Source organism: Urocitellus parryii, chromosome 5 (genome assembly GCF_045843805.1).
Source record: "Urocitellus parryii isolate mUroPar1 chromosome 5, mUroPar1.hap1, whole genome shotgun sequence".
In the NCBI taxonomy this organism is placed as follows: Eukaryota; Metazoa; Chordata; class Mammalia; order Rodentia; family Sciuridae; genus Urocitellus; species Urocitellus parryii.
The window spans coordinates 185592988-185608395 of NC_135535.1; the positions used below are offsets into that span (position 1 = coordinate 185592988).

The 15408-nt window shown below is 42.6% G+C and overlaps 2 protein-coding genes across 2 annotated transcripts in view; both read right to left on the bottom strand.

The window, feature by feature from the left end:
* Positions 1–1993: 1993 nt before the first annotated feature.
* On the bottom strand, positions 1994–4028 carry Npm3 (nucleophosmin/nucleoplasmin 3). Its single transcript, XM_026407920.1, has 6 exons — positions 3911–4028; positions 3479–3564; positions 3161–3280; positions 2945–3038; positions 2431–2552; positions 1994–2337 (listed from the first exon to the last, which is right to left on the bottom strand). The coding sequence occupies exons 1-5, from the start codon at positions 4026–4028 to the stop codon at positions 2437–2439; spliced, it is 534 nt and encodes a 177-aa protein (XP_026263705.1). The 3' UTR covers positions 1994–2337; positions 2431–2436.
* A 2449-nt stretch (positions 4029–6477) lies between these two features.
* Positions 6478–15408, bottom strand: part of Oga (O-GlcNAcase) — a 28830-nt gene continuing 19899 nt past the window's right edge. Inside the window, exons 11-16 of the mRNA XM_026407874.2 lie at positions 14166–14251; positions 13089–13193; positions 11764–11849; positions 11320–11512; positions 8616–8775; positions 6478–7336 (exon numbers count right to left, since the gene is read on the bottom strand). Coding sequence (XP_026263659.1) covers positions 7200–7336; positions 8616–8775; positions 11320–11512; positions 11764–11849; positions 13089–13193; positions 14166–14251 — 767 coding nt within the window. The 3' untranslated portion in view covers positions 6478–7199. The remainder of the gene's footprint in view (positions 7337–8615; positions 8776–11319; positions 11513–11763; positions 11850–13088; positions 13194–14165; positions 14252–15408) is intronic.

The window sequence follows — 15408 nt, forward strand, 5'->3', positions numbered from 1 at the left end:
TTGTCCTCTAGGAGTGGCACACCTTCGCTCCCCAAATACAGGGCTGGCCTTTCAGCCGTCTGAAAACACAGGTACATTTTCACATTTTCATCCCCTAACCCCCAGCGCTCTGCTCTGGCGTGATGCAGGTACGGAAAAAGGGAATCGAGAGGCGGGGAGCAGGAGAAAAAACAATTCCCAGCACCATCCTTGAAGTGCCAGATCAGGCTGGGGAAACTCCTCGACTAAGAGGATGTGGATTGGGCCCCTACTGAGGGCAGGAACGTGCTAAGAGCCCTTCCCCATTCTCGACCCCAGACCTACCAGCAAAACATGGGAGAAATACAATGGGTGATGAGCTGTTCTTGCAGGGGCGGGGAGCAGGACCAGGATCACAGCAGGGGGTAGATAGGTCAGCTTGGGAAGCTTCCTCCACCCCAAGAAATGACTTGGTGTTGCCCTCAGCCAGTCTCCAACCAAGCACCCGATGAGGACTTTGAGGTTGGAGCCCAGAGGAGGAAGGGAAAGAAGGAAATGTTGCCACCCAGCCCAATTCCTCTACTCTAGCACAAGCACTTCAAGTGAATGAATGAATGTATGTATGCATGCAAGCCTTAGTTATTTATTCTCTCGCCTTCAGCCTAAAATTCGGCTGCCCAGACAGCCCACAGGATTAATAGGGCCTGCACCACGCTGCACACCTAGAGCCTATAGAGGCAGCTTGGGGAGTGGGTACGCCATAAAGTTTCGACCTTGTCCACCAGAGGGCACCAGTTCCACTTTCCCAGTTCTCACCAGACCCTAGTCTGCCTACTGGGGTGGCAGCACTTTATAAGGTCATCCACCGTGGAAAAAGGAGGCTGAAACCCTAATCACAGCAACAGATAAGACAGCTTCCTTTATTCTTAACCTGAGGCAGGGAGGGTGAAATCAGGATCCCTAACTCCTAACACAGCAGGGATATGTGTGTGTGTGTGTGTGTGTGGTGGTGGTGTTCTCTAAGAATGTGAAGAGGGGCTGCTTTTCTGTATTGTGGGAACTTTCCTCAAAGTCAATCTCACCTGCCCTAATAACAGCACCTTTGTTTTACTTATCTGAGGAACCCTTCCCCATGCCTACTCACTAGCCCAGCAGCTGGTGTGGGAATAAGCCTGACCCCCCTCAGGCCCTGTTCTCTGTCCATCCTCGGCTTGTCTGGCCTCATGCTGTCTGGAGAGGTAATGTTTTGTTTGTTTGTTTGTGGGGCAATGACACCCCCTCATCAACACAGCTGCTGAACTGCTGACCCCAGAGCTGGTAACATATATCTTCACACTCATACAAGTACATCCCTTTCTCTCCTAGCACAGAAAGTCAAAGCCCAGAACCACCTGAGTTCGGGCACCAGAGATCCCTACACCAGGCGGTATGCTAGGGGATAGGAACCCTTAGCCTAGGAGGATGATTCCCAGAGGCCCTTTTCTGTCCCCATATGCCAGGCCACCCGGATTCTGGTTTCCCTGTCACCCAATCTGGCTAGTTCCCTCCATCTGGCCCTGGGAATCAGGTTTCTAAGGGCCAGCCCTGCTCAACCTGCCTGAAAGACTGAAGGAGGAGCAAAGACTAGTCTCCACCCCAACCCTCAAAGGCCCTCTCTGAGTCTGAGTTCCCTCATGGGGCTAGGGATGCACATTCCTCAGGCTGCTTAAGCCTGTTTATCAGCCCCCCTTCCCATCAGCCTGAGTGCTGACAGAGGCCCAGACCCCTTGTTTGGATGTTGATAACCTCCTGTGATGGCCCTCCCCCACCTGCAGAGGCTGGGAATGGGCTGGCTGTTGGGAGATCCCTCTTGGCAAGGCAGTTGAGACCTAGACATGGTCCTGGCTCAGGGTTCTGAGGATAGCAGGATCCTACATAGCTCCCCACCCCAGGCCCAGGGCCACCCTTTGTGCTGCCACAGTGCCACCTGGTGGTCCCTAGGGAAATGTCACTGGCAAGGGAAGAAGCCACACAGAGCAGTTCCAAAAAACCCCACACCACTTTATTTCAATCTTTATGTAAAAATGTAAAAAGTGTTACAAATGTGTAGTTCTGAGATTCAGATACTAACCTTTAATCCTCACAGGCAGGTGGGGACACAGAGTCAGCATAAAAGTTCAAAATTCCCCTTCTGCCTATAGGAAAGGGAAGCCCCAGACATGGTACAGGACCAGAACACCAGGACCCTAAGGAGAATGCCTCTCTCCTTAGCACCAGCAGAAGACCCTTCTACCCAACCCATGCCCCAAACTCTCCTCTTCAATGGAGAAGAAACATTTAAAATTCTTGAAACTTGTCCACGAACATGGTGCATGGTGATGCAGCAGGTAGTTACCTGACCTGAGAACAAAAAATAAGCAGTCAGCATCTAGGCTCTCACTTGCTCCTCCTGCCCCCTCAGAACCTTCTGGGCAGCCTTCCCTTCCTACTCACCAAAGGCTAGCGCCTACCCCCCTGCTTTTTGGCAGGAAGGATGGGGCACAATTCAGTTTCCTCCTCTACATTATCCTCTTCTTCACTCTCCTCTTCCTCAGAAACATCATTGCTTATAGTAACTGGTAGAAACACAAGCTGTATAAGGAGGAGGTTAAAAATAGACCCCTGTCATACCACGTCACTTGTTCATACACTCTGGTGCTAGGCTGGCCTCCCAGAACTCATGGTCGAGGTGGAAGAAGCCTCGGACACTAAACTAGGTGAGAAGAAACTAAATAAGTCCACATCACTTGAGCTGGTAAAGATGGGACAGGCTGCATGGATTAGGTAGGCTTGAGTGGGACAGCGAATGGAGGGGACATCATGCCAAGGGACACAGCTTGGGAAGGCATGCAGGTCAGATTGCGCTACACTGGGAGATGAGGCTGAATGGTGCAGGAATTTGGAGTGTGGGGAAGGGCGGATGCAGAGCCCATTGAAGGCAAAGGAGAGGGCCCTCCCCTCCTCTCACCAATCTGGTGCCGCCCAGTGATTCGCACAGGGCCAGAGCCCGACTTCAGGCGGAAGGTTACAGGTGGTTGAAGTTGGAAGTCATCTAGACTGAGCTGGGAGGAAGACAAGGATGAAGGCCTGGACCACTCCTAGCCCATCTCATCTTGAGATGAGCACTGATGTCCTCAATCCCCATCCCACCCCACCAAACCCAAGACATGGCTGGGGAACTCACCATGGGCTGGCAAGACAACTTGAGGTTGGCCACAGGAACTGCAATCTCCTGGTGGTCATGGTTTCGGGCTACAACTTCCACTACATTACACTCGTCCTTGGCCCCCTCGGTGAGGCAGAGCTGGGAAGGATATACAGGGCCTCAGGATCTCCCCAAGACAGGTTGATACCACAAGTAGAGACACCTACCCTAGAACTTGCCTGGTCTCAAAGGTCCCTATATCAGGGAACCAGGGGAGCAGTCTATGACTCCTAATAAAGGAGTAGCAAGGGAATTAGGTAGATCCACTGGTTGCCAGCCCCCTCTACCTCCCCTCACCATGGTCAACGCCAGCACGTGCTCTGCATCATCCTCTTCCTCTACCTTGAAAGTGAAGGAGCGCGTGTGGCCAGAGAGCTCACAGCCTGAAAGAGATATCGTGGTAAGTTTGAGTGTTGTGTGCAGAAGCGGTGTGGTACGGTGGCGTTTCGCTAACCCATCACGCATAGTCATGGACTAATTGGCCATTTAACACGCCTACCAGACGTCCCCTCAGAAAACCTCGGTAACTAAACCCTGGGCCTTGCCCAGCACGTCTGGAGCAGGGGTCTCGGCGACCGCTTTGGCTTTAGCGTGCTAGGGCCCACCTGTCCGCCGCGAATAGTGAGAATCCCTTCCGCCCACATCCACATCGTGCAACCATCCACATTCCTGTTCTTCATCCCTACCTCTTCCTCCCCCAGGGCCACCCTCAGCACCTTTCCCCAATACCGAAAAAGAAACTGTCCATAGTAACCGGGGCCGGGACTCGCAGACCCCCGACACCCCCGGCCCGGGATCGGCTCTCTTGACTCAAATAAACTAAAGCGGCTGCAGTGCCGGCGGCCATGCTGCAAGGGCCGTCTCGGAGCTCCGCCCCCAGCACGTAAGGAGCGTGGCACCCTTGGCCAGTTCCGGCCCCGCCTATTAAAGGAGACACTCTTCTCAGGGAGAGGAAAGGCGCCCGGATTGCAGATCTAGGGTTTCTCCTGCCCCTCGCTCTGTAAACTGCAGCTCCTGCTAGCACCCGGCAGGACTTCAGAGGAAGTAACTTCACATAAAAGCACAGATTTAGCCTTAACGTTAACGTTTTTGCTAATTTACACGGCCATGAGCGCGCCCATTCTCTCCGATTCATCGCCCCATATATTGTCTCCCTTCCAACCCAGAGTAAACTTTCGTTGAAAAACTTTCTATTTCCCCTCCTGCAGAGATGGGATTCAGAGCGGCACCTTTCTTATGAAAATACTCTGGAAGGGCGTAAAGGAAGTTTCAGCTCCAGGAACTTCCGCCCACCATTCCGTCCTGTTTCTCTTCTGCATATTCTTTCCAAACGCTGCAATTCACTATCCAGATGGTCTATCTTCCTTAAACTTTAGGTGACAGGACGCGGGTGCTTGCTACCAGAGGACTAAACAGCTCAGCTGGGAGATTCAACTGCTGCTCCTGGCGGATCCGCTATTTATTTATTTTTTTTTTAGTTGGACACAATACCCTTAATTTATGTGATGCTGAGGATCTATTCCAGTTGCTAGGCGAGCACTCTACCGCTGAGCCACAACCCCAGCACGGGATCCGCACTTTTTAAGGGCTTCTAATTCTCAACCCAGGTACATACTTGTACTTTGTTTGGATCCCCTTCCCTTCTTCTGTAACTGGGATTCAACTCAAGGAGTGCCCTACACGGAACTAATCTCTAGCTGAGGTTAGCCTTGAACTTGATCCTCCTGCCTAGATTCCTGAGTGGCAATTCCTTTTTCTATCTCAAACTGCATTTCTATCCCGTTACTTGAGAGAATATGAGCAGGTTATAATTGTGGTAAGCTTTGCTAAAAACTAGTCTACTACTTTTGCCTTGAGGAAAATCTGGAAGGAAGAGTTTTACTGGAGATGGGAGTAGGGGAGGGCTGCCTTTAAGAACCAGTCTCCAACTTGGAAGAGCTGTGCAGAGAAGTTCGGTATGCCTCCCTGCTCTAAGGCAAGGCACTATATTTCAGTGTGTGGTGGTGGTGGTGGTGGTGCGGGGAGTGGCAGACAGAAGTAGGTGCACGCAGTAGACACCACACACATTCACTTCAAGTTTTATTTAGCCTCTTGCATGGTCTTCAGATAGTTTTACAGTTCGTTTTCTACAGGAACTGAGTTGTGATCTAAACAATCAATGAAATGTCATTCCAACCTTAATAAATATTCATAACCATGGAAGATAGCATAGCACTTTATGATCCTATAGTGATGAAGGTATAGACCTGGACATCTATTGCACAGTTTGCAAGTGTGACCAGAGGCCAGCCAAAGGGATTACTAAAAGCCAAGATAAAACCAAAAGCACTTGTTTTAAAATTCTGATTCCATGAGGATAACTCCAAAATCCTCCAGATAAAATGCTTGAGATGTCAAAGAGAAGACTAACATTCAACTGTCTTAACATTTAGTAGGGATCTTACCTTCACCTCAGCCCTCAAAAATGCAAATTTGTTTTCAGCTTGCCAACACATTACATTTTATCAGTTAAAAGAGTTCTACCCTAAGAACAAAGAGACTTCCTTCCTCCTCACCCACAGGGCACACACTTGGGCCTCCACTGGAAGTCACTAGATACCACTACATACAATGCTTTAAGAGTCACTCAAAGCCCACACTAGTGGAGATCTACCAAGGCAAATCGGTTTCTAGTTTCCTTCTTTATTCCTCCCTCTCCCCCGATTCAGCTGAAAGTTAAATAGCTGATGCAAAACTGCTGGGAAGCAAGATAACAAAAATACTGTTATGAATCTATGGAGAAGCCAGCCAGCCATGATGAAAAAAAATGAGTCCTGCAGAGATTACCTGCCAGCCTCATGCACAGAACCCTTAAAAACACCAATTCTAAATTAAAATACATGAAGCTTTCAGAACCTGTGATTAAAGGAAAAACAGGGGTAGCCATAAATCATTGGTTAAAGTGTGCTCATTCTTTTAAAAATTAGATAAAATCATGCAAATATTAAAGACTGATTTAAATCAGTAGTAACAAGTCTTGAGATTAAAGGACAACTGATCTAAGGGCAAAAACCATTCAGTCTTCTTACCCTATTTGACAGATGTCAAAACGAACATTTCACATGCTGATTTCCAGAAGTGACTGCATTTTGCAACAGATCTAAGAAATTAGGCTCTCGTACCCAAAAAGGTTATGGCCTAGCCCTAAGTGGGAGGCACTTTAAAACTTATTATGGGGTGGGGGGAAGGAAAATTCACCTTCCATTGATTTGCTAATTCAAAGTGCCATCCTAAACACCTTTTCATTTTAAAAAAACAAAACAAAAATTACCAAAAACAATAAACAAAAGGATAGTCAAGTTACAGCTAGTTTATATACAAAGAAATTTACAAGTTTGTCAGTTTTAGGCTTTTACACAAACAACTGCACATTTGTCCCTACAAAGTACAACATGCCTGAACCAATGGTTACTACAGGAGACAATTGGCCATAGCTTTACAAAAAGCAGAAAAACTGCCCCAAACTGAAATCATTTATTCATCTTAAACTAATGCCACAACCATCCCACCTGGAAAATCAACCCTGAAGGCTCTGAAACCCACTAAAATCTTTCTCAACTCTGCATGTCTCCAAAGAATGAGACATTTCATTCAATAAACCAAAGAGGATGCCAGAAGTGATTTTGATTACTCTTAGGTGAGAAATGCAACACTGGATACAGAAAAATAGTGCTGACTACATTTATTGAAGACCCTCCCTATAAGCCCACCTAAGGTGTCTTGGCACCTAACACAAGACACAAGACCCAGAAGAAGGGCCCCACATCTCTGTTTCATACAGAATTTGCAGCAGTATACTATCTTCTTCCAACCAGTAAGGAGTCTGAAAGTGTGATGGGTGAGTTTTACAAAGTTGTCTTTGTTTTCAATTCAAATGGACTGATATGTTGCTGCTCCAGACGCAGAACCGTATGAAGACCCCAACCACCAACCACAAGGTGGAGTTAAGAGTTTTGGACAGTTCATGGTGCCAACAGTGTCACAGGCTCCGACCAAGTATAACCACATCCTTTGGAAATCCTTCCATTTTTGCAATTTCAAAACAGCCTAACTTGCTGTAAAATTCCAGAATTCTTTTATCATCTGGTCTCACTTCACAGAAAGCCCCCCGGGAGCCTAAAAATGAAATTCCAAAACATAAATAAGTCACTTATGAGGAAAATTATGGATATAAATTAGAAATAATCATTAATGCATTTACTACAAATAATAAGCTTGTTTATACCAGTCCCTAAATTTCATACAATTTTTAAAATTCTTTTTAAAAAAAATCTTTATTTATTTTTATGTTGTGTTGAGGATCAAACCCAGTGCCTCGCACATGCTAGGCAAGTGCTCTACCACTAAGCCACAGCCCCATGCCCTAAAATTCTTTTTTTTTTTTTTAAAGAGAGAGAGGAGGGAGGGAGGGAGGGAGGGAGGGAGGGAGGGAGAGAGAGAGAGAGGGGGAGAGAGAGAGAGGGGGAGAGAGAGAGAGAGAGAGAGAGAGAGAGAGAGAGAGAGAGAGAGAGAGAATTTTTTTTTTTAATATTTATTTTTTAGTTCTCGGCGGACACAACATCTTTGTTGGTATGTGGTGCTGAGGATCGAACCCGGGCCGCACGCATGCCAGGCGAGCGCGCTACCACTTGAGCCACATCCCCAGCCCTAAAATTCTTAATAATAATGTTCAACAGTGAGTGAAACTTGTCCCAAAATCTTTTAGGGAACAAGGTATAAGAAACCTCAAGACTGAGTCAAACATGGTGATGCACACCTGAAATCCCACTAGGGAGCCTGAGGCAGAAGGATTCTAAATATAAGACCAAAACTAGACAATACCATAAGACTCTATAGCAAAATTTTAAAGAAAGGGTTGAGTGTATTTCTGTGGTGGAATACATGCCTAACATGCACAAGGGGTTTGATCCCTAGTATTACCAAAATTGAATTCCTAAAGGAACTTTCTCCTTTAGATTAATTTAGAACCACTACTTATGATTCACTCCTCCTTTAATTGGGGCTCAAAATAAGTGTTCATAGTAATAAAAGAAGAGTAGTATTTTTCAATGAGTAATATACATGGAATTCTTACACACTAATAATTCAGAAAATAAGTCATGAGTTAAAAATAATAGCAAGTGGCTATAGTCTCAGGTACTCTGTAGGCTGAGGCAGGAAGACTGCCTCAGCCCAAGAATTGCAGGTCAACATAGTGAGAAAGACCCCATCTCTCTCTCTCTCTCTCTCTCTCTCTCTCTCTCTCTCTCTCTCTCTCTCTCTCACACACACACACACACACACACACACACACACACACACGAAACAGTAAGAAAGTACAGATTAACAATTCACTTCTTTCCCTTTCTAAAATTCCCTTGCCCAAACAATGCCAACTCCACAAATATGTACTCACCATTAGCTTTCAGTGAAGACAGGAGGCAAGCCATCATACTCTTGGCTACACTTGGGTCAGTTACTTTTTTGTGAATATCCATCTTGATCAGAGAAGGGAAGTTGGCGAGGAAAGTTTCTGGCAACACTTCCTGTTCTTCATGGAAACTCAACATTATTTTCTGCAAAAATTAGAATCTTTTGACTTCCAATTTCAAAACATTATGTATCTATATCCTAGAACTCACCAACAGGAAAATGACAATATTTAGTAACTCTTCCAGACATTACAAAATTCTCACACACAGAATTTGTTAGCTTTCGATTCCAGCTGAAGCATTTTTCATGTTCAAAGCTTTTTAGGGAGTTGGGGTGAATAGCTCCGTGGTACAGCACTTCCCTATCATCAAACAAAAGCCCTGAGTTCAATCCCTAGCACCACCAACTGGAATACAAAAAGGAAGTTAGTAAAGGATATAGCTCAGATAAAGCCCCCTGGTTCAATCCCTAGTTAAAAAAAAATAAAAAATAAAAAATAAAAATATATATATTCTTCACCTTATGATGGGGGCTATAAATTCAAAGTATTGCAACTCACAAAGGAGTTTTTGCCAAGTTGGCAGAGTGCTTGCCTCTCATGCACAAGGCCCTGGGGTTCTATCCCAGCTAAACACACACACACACACACACACACACACCCCAATTAGGGTGCCTGGTGTGGTGGCACACACACCCAGCTACTTGTAAGGTGGAGGCATCATCAGGCCGGGAAACACAGTAAAACCTGGTCTCAAAATGTAAAATTTGGATTGGGTGGGGGTTTCTGTACAGAGTATGTAAGATCTTTTCGCTTGTTATTATTCCCTAAACAATATAGCATTTACATTGCATTAGGTATTAGTAAGTAGAAACAATTTAGAAGTGTATGGGAGGAAACTGGGTGTTTTTTCTGATCCTAGTAATGTACTTACCTGTAAATTCATTTTTCTATTTTGTATTTTGGGTTATTTTAGCACTTCATTCATTGGTGTGCTATATTTTCCATACCCCCTACTCACTTAAGCCAAGGGTGGGAGGAAGCCACACACACATTAACTAGGCAGCATATGGGAGGGATATATGTGGATTACATGCAAAAACACCATTTGATATAGTGAGCTTAAGCATCAACAGATTTTGGTATCCTATGGGTATGGTATGGTTGGAGTAGTCCTGGAACCAATTCTCTGTGGATACTAATGAATGACCATACATTTTGAAGTATCAGTTGTTTTCCATCCTTCATCAGGTGACTAAAACCTGTGGCTTGCTGCTACCGCCTAGCTTCATGATAGCATACTACCAACTGTTTATTGGTAGCTAGGAAAAGATCAAAGTTCAAAACTGAAGTATTATTTCTACTGAGTGTATATTGCTTTTGTACAAAAGTTAAAACAACAACAACAACAAAAAAAAATCAGAATATTATCAGTTGGGGCCATCCGTATGTAATACACTCTCAGAAAACTGTACTCCACTCACATTCTATAGTAAATCTACTCTTTTATTTCTTTCACCTATCTTTCCCCCACCCCCACAAAATGAGATCACTCTGTCTTATCTTTCTGAGTTCCTGGGATTACAGGCATGCACCACTGCATCTGGCCCCATTCCCTATTTTACATAAGGTAATTGATAATATGTACACAAGCACACCGCCAATAGTATGCCTGTGTAAACTGCAATGGTGTGCTCAAGTAAATTGCCAATGGTATATTTTGATTGACCTCAAATGGAGATCAGATGGGAAAAAATATTGGTTTTATGAAAATAAACACTTTCTCATTACTGGCAGGCTCACATTTAGCTCATCTTTAAATTCCAGTAAGTTGTTTTGCTCAAACAACAAAAACATAAAAATCTTTTTTTTTAAATTTTTTAAAATATTTATTTTTTAGTTGTAGTTGGACACAATCCCTTTACTTATATATTTTTTAATGTGGTGCTGAGGATGGAACCCAGGGCCTCACACATGCTACGTGAGCACCCTACCGCTGAGCCCAACCCCTCATATATCATTTTTAAGCCAAAGGCAATTTTTACATATAGAGCAATCTAAGTAGATAGATATATTATACTAAAAAAAAAATTAAAAAAAAATAAAATTTAAAAAAATTCTTAGTTTTTCCAAAGCTAGCATCTTGTTTAAATTTTTTAAAAAGTACTAATACTTCTCTTCTGTAAGAAATTAACTTGAAGAGTACTGAGATTTTATAACTCATTCCTTCATTCACTCAGGCACAGTTCTGGAGCTTGAACCCCCAGGAGTACTGTACCACTGAGCTTTAGAAGCTACCACACCAGGCTTACTTTTATATTTTATGGAAAAAATAAAACAAGCCAGGCACAATGGTGCATACCCATAATCCCAGTGACTCAGGAGGCTAGATAGGAGGATCCCAAGTTCAAGATCAGCCTAGGAAACTTAGCAAGATCTTGTTGCAAAAAAAAAAAAAAAAAAAAGGGGGGGGGGTGTGAGGCTGGGAATGTGGCTCAGTGGTAGAGTGCTCATCTAGCATGCATGAGGCCCTGAGTTCAATTCCCAGGAAACATACACAAACACAAGGGGTGTGGAATAGGGAAAGAATGCTCAGTAGCACACACATGACACACCGGGTACAATCCCTACTATTGCAAAGTAAACAAAACAACTATCACCATAGTATAATTCTAAACCAATACATTACCTCAGCCTCTGAGAGTTCTTTGTCACCATTTGGCTTTGTGTACTTCTCCTGCATGAATGGAATCCAGGAAATTTTACATTTTTTAATGAAGGGGGTCACATCTACAGTGCCCAAGGCATAACCACATATACCATCTTCATCTTCTAGGACAAAACAGTAATCCAGGCTGAGGGAAAGCAGTCCTCCTACTAATCTGCTCAGAAGGAAAGAGGACAGAGTGAGCTTGTTACATGACTAATACAAAATTCAGAATGTACTTGAATGATCTTATTTCCAGAAACTACATTTGGTATAAAAGCAAACAGAAATTCACAAATACTGATTTTCAGATTTTACTAAAACTAAATTTAAAAAAAAAAATTTTTTTCCAGTCATTACCTCCCCTCAACCAGATAAACCTGATCATAAAATGTCTACTCCCAAATCCAAATAGTCACCACATACTTGTCTCCAATAAGGTCAGGTTGACTTTGAAAAGGCAAACCCACTCCATCATCATACATTTCTCTGCAAATCTTGTACACGGAAGCCTGAAAATATAATCTAGTTAAGCAACACATCAAGAAAAATGGCAATAGAATCTATCAACAATGATTTATATGTCAGTCTGGGGAGGGAGTGACAAAATGTCTGTCCTGTCAGAAATATCACCTGTGCTTCATTAAATAAAGATTTATTCTTTGGTTCAGACCTGTAAGACCAGTAAAAAACAGCATGATTTTAGTAAACTATAAAAACTGTTTTGCAGGAGATGGTTTTGGGTAGTAAACTGTAGATTTAAAGCCAGCAAAATCCAAGCAACTTGAAGGAATGAGGCAGGAGGACCCCAAGTTCCAGGCCAGTCTTAGCAACTAAACAAGACTCTGTCTCAAAAGAAAAAATAAAAAAATAACTAGGCATGTAGCTCGGGAGGTTAAGTAAAGTACCCCTGGATGTAATCCCCAATATTAAAACAAACAAACAAAAAAAACCCAGCATATTTTCAGTTTGTGTCTCTCAACTTTCTAAAACATAAGAACAGTTCTTATTTTTAAGCAATGAAATGTTACTGTTTTAATATTGCTATCTTTAAGCAGGCTTGCTTTTTCCCATAGATGGTTGTCAACCACCTACAGGTACAATAGAAAATTACTTAACAACTTAATATTCAGTCAAGGATTAACAGTCATTTAGACACAGCTGCGGTGCTGGCACATGCCTACAGTAACAGCAACTCAGGAGACTGAGGCAAGAGGATCACAAGTTTGAGGCCAATTTCAGCTTGGTGAGACCCTGACCAACTTAGCAAGCTCTTGTCTCAAAGAAAAAAGGGGTGGGGAGATAGCCAAGTGGCCCCTGGGTTCAATCCTCACTACCTACCCCCCTAAAAAAAAAAAATAGATATTAACTGTTTAGTAATTCTGACGTTACCCGTTTTGTCATTCCAACTTTTAATACATTTCATTTGACTTTTTTACAGGAGGAATTAAAGGACTGAGCACAAGATGACAGGCGTCCTTAACTTCACTCCTTAGGTTTTGCCTCAAATTTCTCTTAGCTTTCCTTCTCAGGTGTTCATTATTTTATTTAACTTCCCCATGTAAAATTTGTACTTTAAGGGTTAGGGGTATGGCTCAGTGGTATAGTGCCTGAACAAAGCTCTGGGTTTGATCCCTAGCACCACAAAATACAAAGTACTTATTTTAAGACAGAAGAGATTTTTTTTTTCTTAACTAGGAAAGTTGTGAGCATATAACCACCATTCACCAAGTTGATAGGCAGACAATTACCTCATCTTTAGGAAAATATGGTCTGATAGTATAAACTTTGGAGGTAGGAGTCAGTGGGGGTGGTTGGAAAAATAGATCATTTGCCCCATCAATTGGCAGCAAACGCTGTGGAAGGAAAAAAAAAGGAGATGGATTAGCGTTGGGAAGATATCCATTTATTTAAATGAGTGTGCACTGCAGATTACCAACTTAACATTAACTGGCTACTGCAGGCAGACCTAAAGAAGAGGGGTGTACTATGCTTTACTAATATAAACACCTCTTTGCTGGGGTAGGGGAGTGCTTCTGCACAGAAATTACCCAAACTGAGTCATACAGCTTTTAGTGGCATAGTAATGGGAATTTAAATTTACAATAAAAAACAACAACAAAAAACTATTCTAATTACGACAACTATGTTTTTTTTTTTTTTTAAACCAATCTTAAATAGACCATCTTCCTATTAAAAGATGGCAGAACAGAATGTCAGGAGGAGAGGTTTGGTCTGAAGAGGGTTATCTGTCCAGGAGACGCTTTATCCCCAAAGCAATGCGCTTCAGTTTGCTGTGCGCAGCAGAGCACCTGTTGAGGGGAGAAAAGTAGAGCACCTGAAAAGTCCATGAACAAATTCCAACAGCAAAAAAATGTTCCTATTTTGTTCAAATTTTCACTAAAAGACTATTCTTTCAAACACATTATATTTATAAACTAACTGGAAAATTATCCAAAAGCCCTTTCACTTTTCACACATGCATAATTATCTTTTTTTGCTCATGGAGTTTTCACTGGCAGACAAGCATGCGCGCATTGTGCATTGCGGGCGCAGATTAAAATGCTGTGCGACCTGCAAAGAAACAATGTGAAGTGTATACCTAGAGCCGCTGCGCTTCGCAGGCGCGGGGGGGATTGGCAGCATCTCCTTCAGAAATTACTGTGAAAGAGGAGGAAAATTTGATTTAAAATCCAGCTATGTAACTAAATTGAATTTGGGACTAGAAAGCCTTCGGCAGACCAATCCTTCCAGCCATCTGATGCGCAACATAAGGTTTCTCATAAAACAAAGAAAATGTCAATTCAGTTGTGAATTCATATTGATACCTGGAACTCTCCTGCTAGACCACCTCTAAAGGCCCAGGGTTCTTGGTCTCCAATTAAGAACTGTGCTGAAGAATGACTACGACACCCTGTTGAGATCAGATCCAAGCGGAGAACGTTACGAGAAAGGGGATTTCCTGGGGTCTCAAATGTCCAACAAACTAACAAACACTGTGGAAATAGCTCTCTAACAATAATATTCCAGGGTTTCAGGGCAAGGCTGTGATAATAATTATTTATAACAATTTTTAATGGAATTTCAATACCTTTATTGATGTTCCTTCCTCTGGTTAATAAAAAAGTGTTGCCAGTTCTATTTGATGCTTAATTACTAGAAGGAAAATTAAGTCCCAAGTTTGTCTGGGTCAAGTTTGAAACTATTTTGATAGTTATATAAATCAAGCCATCTGACATTAAAGTAACCGTAAACTGAAATGAACGATAGATTATTTTATTATCACAGCCCATGAAGGAATTAAACCTGTCTGAAGTCACATTTTACATTTTGAGGAAGGGTACAGGAAAGGGAAGGGGGGGGGAGGGTAATCTTGTCAGAAAACTAAGGTTAGCAGAATAAATAAAAGAAATTGTTATTAAGTTGACAAAATAAAACATAATAAAAAAAACTTTTTGGACAAGGATCATCTAAATTTAGACATGGCTAGTTATAATACTAGTCAGGCAGGTATTGAAAAATGAGAGCCAATTAAAGCTCCTAATTTGTCCAGTGTTAAAAACATTCTTTTCTTAAAAATATGACACTTTCTGGTTCCTCGGGTCAGCCATTATCATCTTTATAATGCACTGAACACATGAATGAAATGGCAGGCTTTGAGGTCCAGAAATCAGTTGTTTAAGGCCACCACTTAATCAACTTCATTTAAAAGATAATAAAGGCAAATGTTTGGAAGCCAAATCAAAATCATCTGCCTAGTCTTCTGACAAAATAAGCAGCGCAATATAGTTCTTTTCCATTGGAAGACAGCATTCTACCTCCTGTTCAAGTTAACAGTCTCATCAGTACAAGATACAGTGTGCTAGTCAGACAGTCCCAAAGCAAACCAAATTTTTAGTTGACAATTCAGCCCATTAAGAGATTATATCTGTTTGTCATGTTTTAAGGGTAGGGGTATTAAAAAAAAAACACAGAATATAATATTTGTAAAATAAATATGAAATAGGGCCAAAATTTAGACTATAGAGAACTTGCCCTATTCAGTAACTCAGTGTGATTTACACTGCAGGG

Excerpts from the sequence above, each read along its gene's own strand:
- Npm3 (XM_026407920.1), bottom strand. The coding sequence starts at position 4,028 with ATGGCCGCCGGCACTGCAGCCGCTTTAGTTTATTTGAGTCAAGAGAGC. Across the intron at positions 3,565-3,910 it reads TATGGACAGTTTCTTTTTCG|GCTGTGAGCTCTCTGGCCAC; the intron begins GTATTGGGGAAA and ends TATCTCTTTCAG. Across the intron at positions 3,281-3,478 it reads ACGTGCTGGCGTTGACCATG|CTCTGCCTCACCGAGGGGGC; the intron begins GTGAGGGGAGGT and ends TATCCTTCCCAG.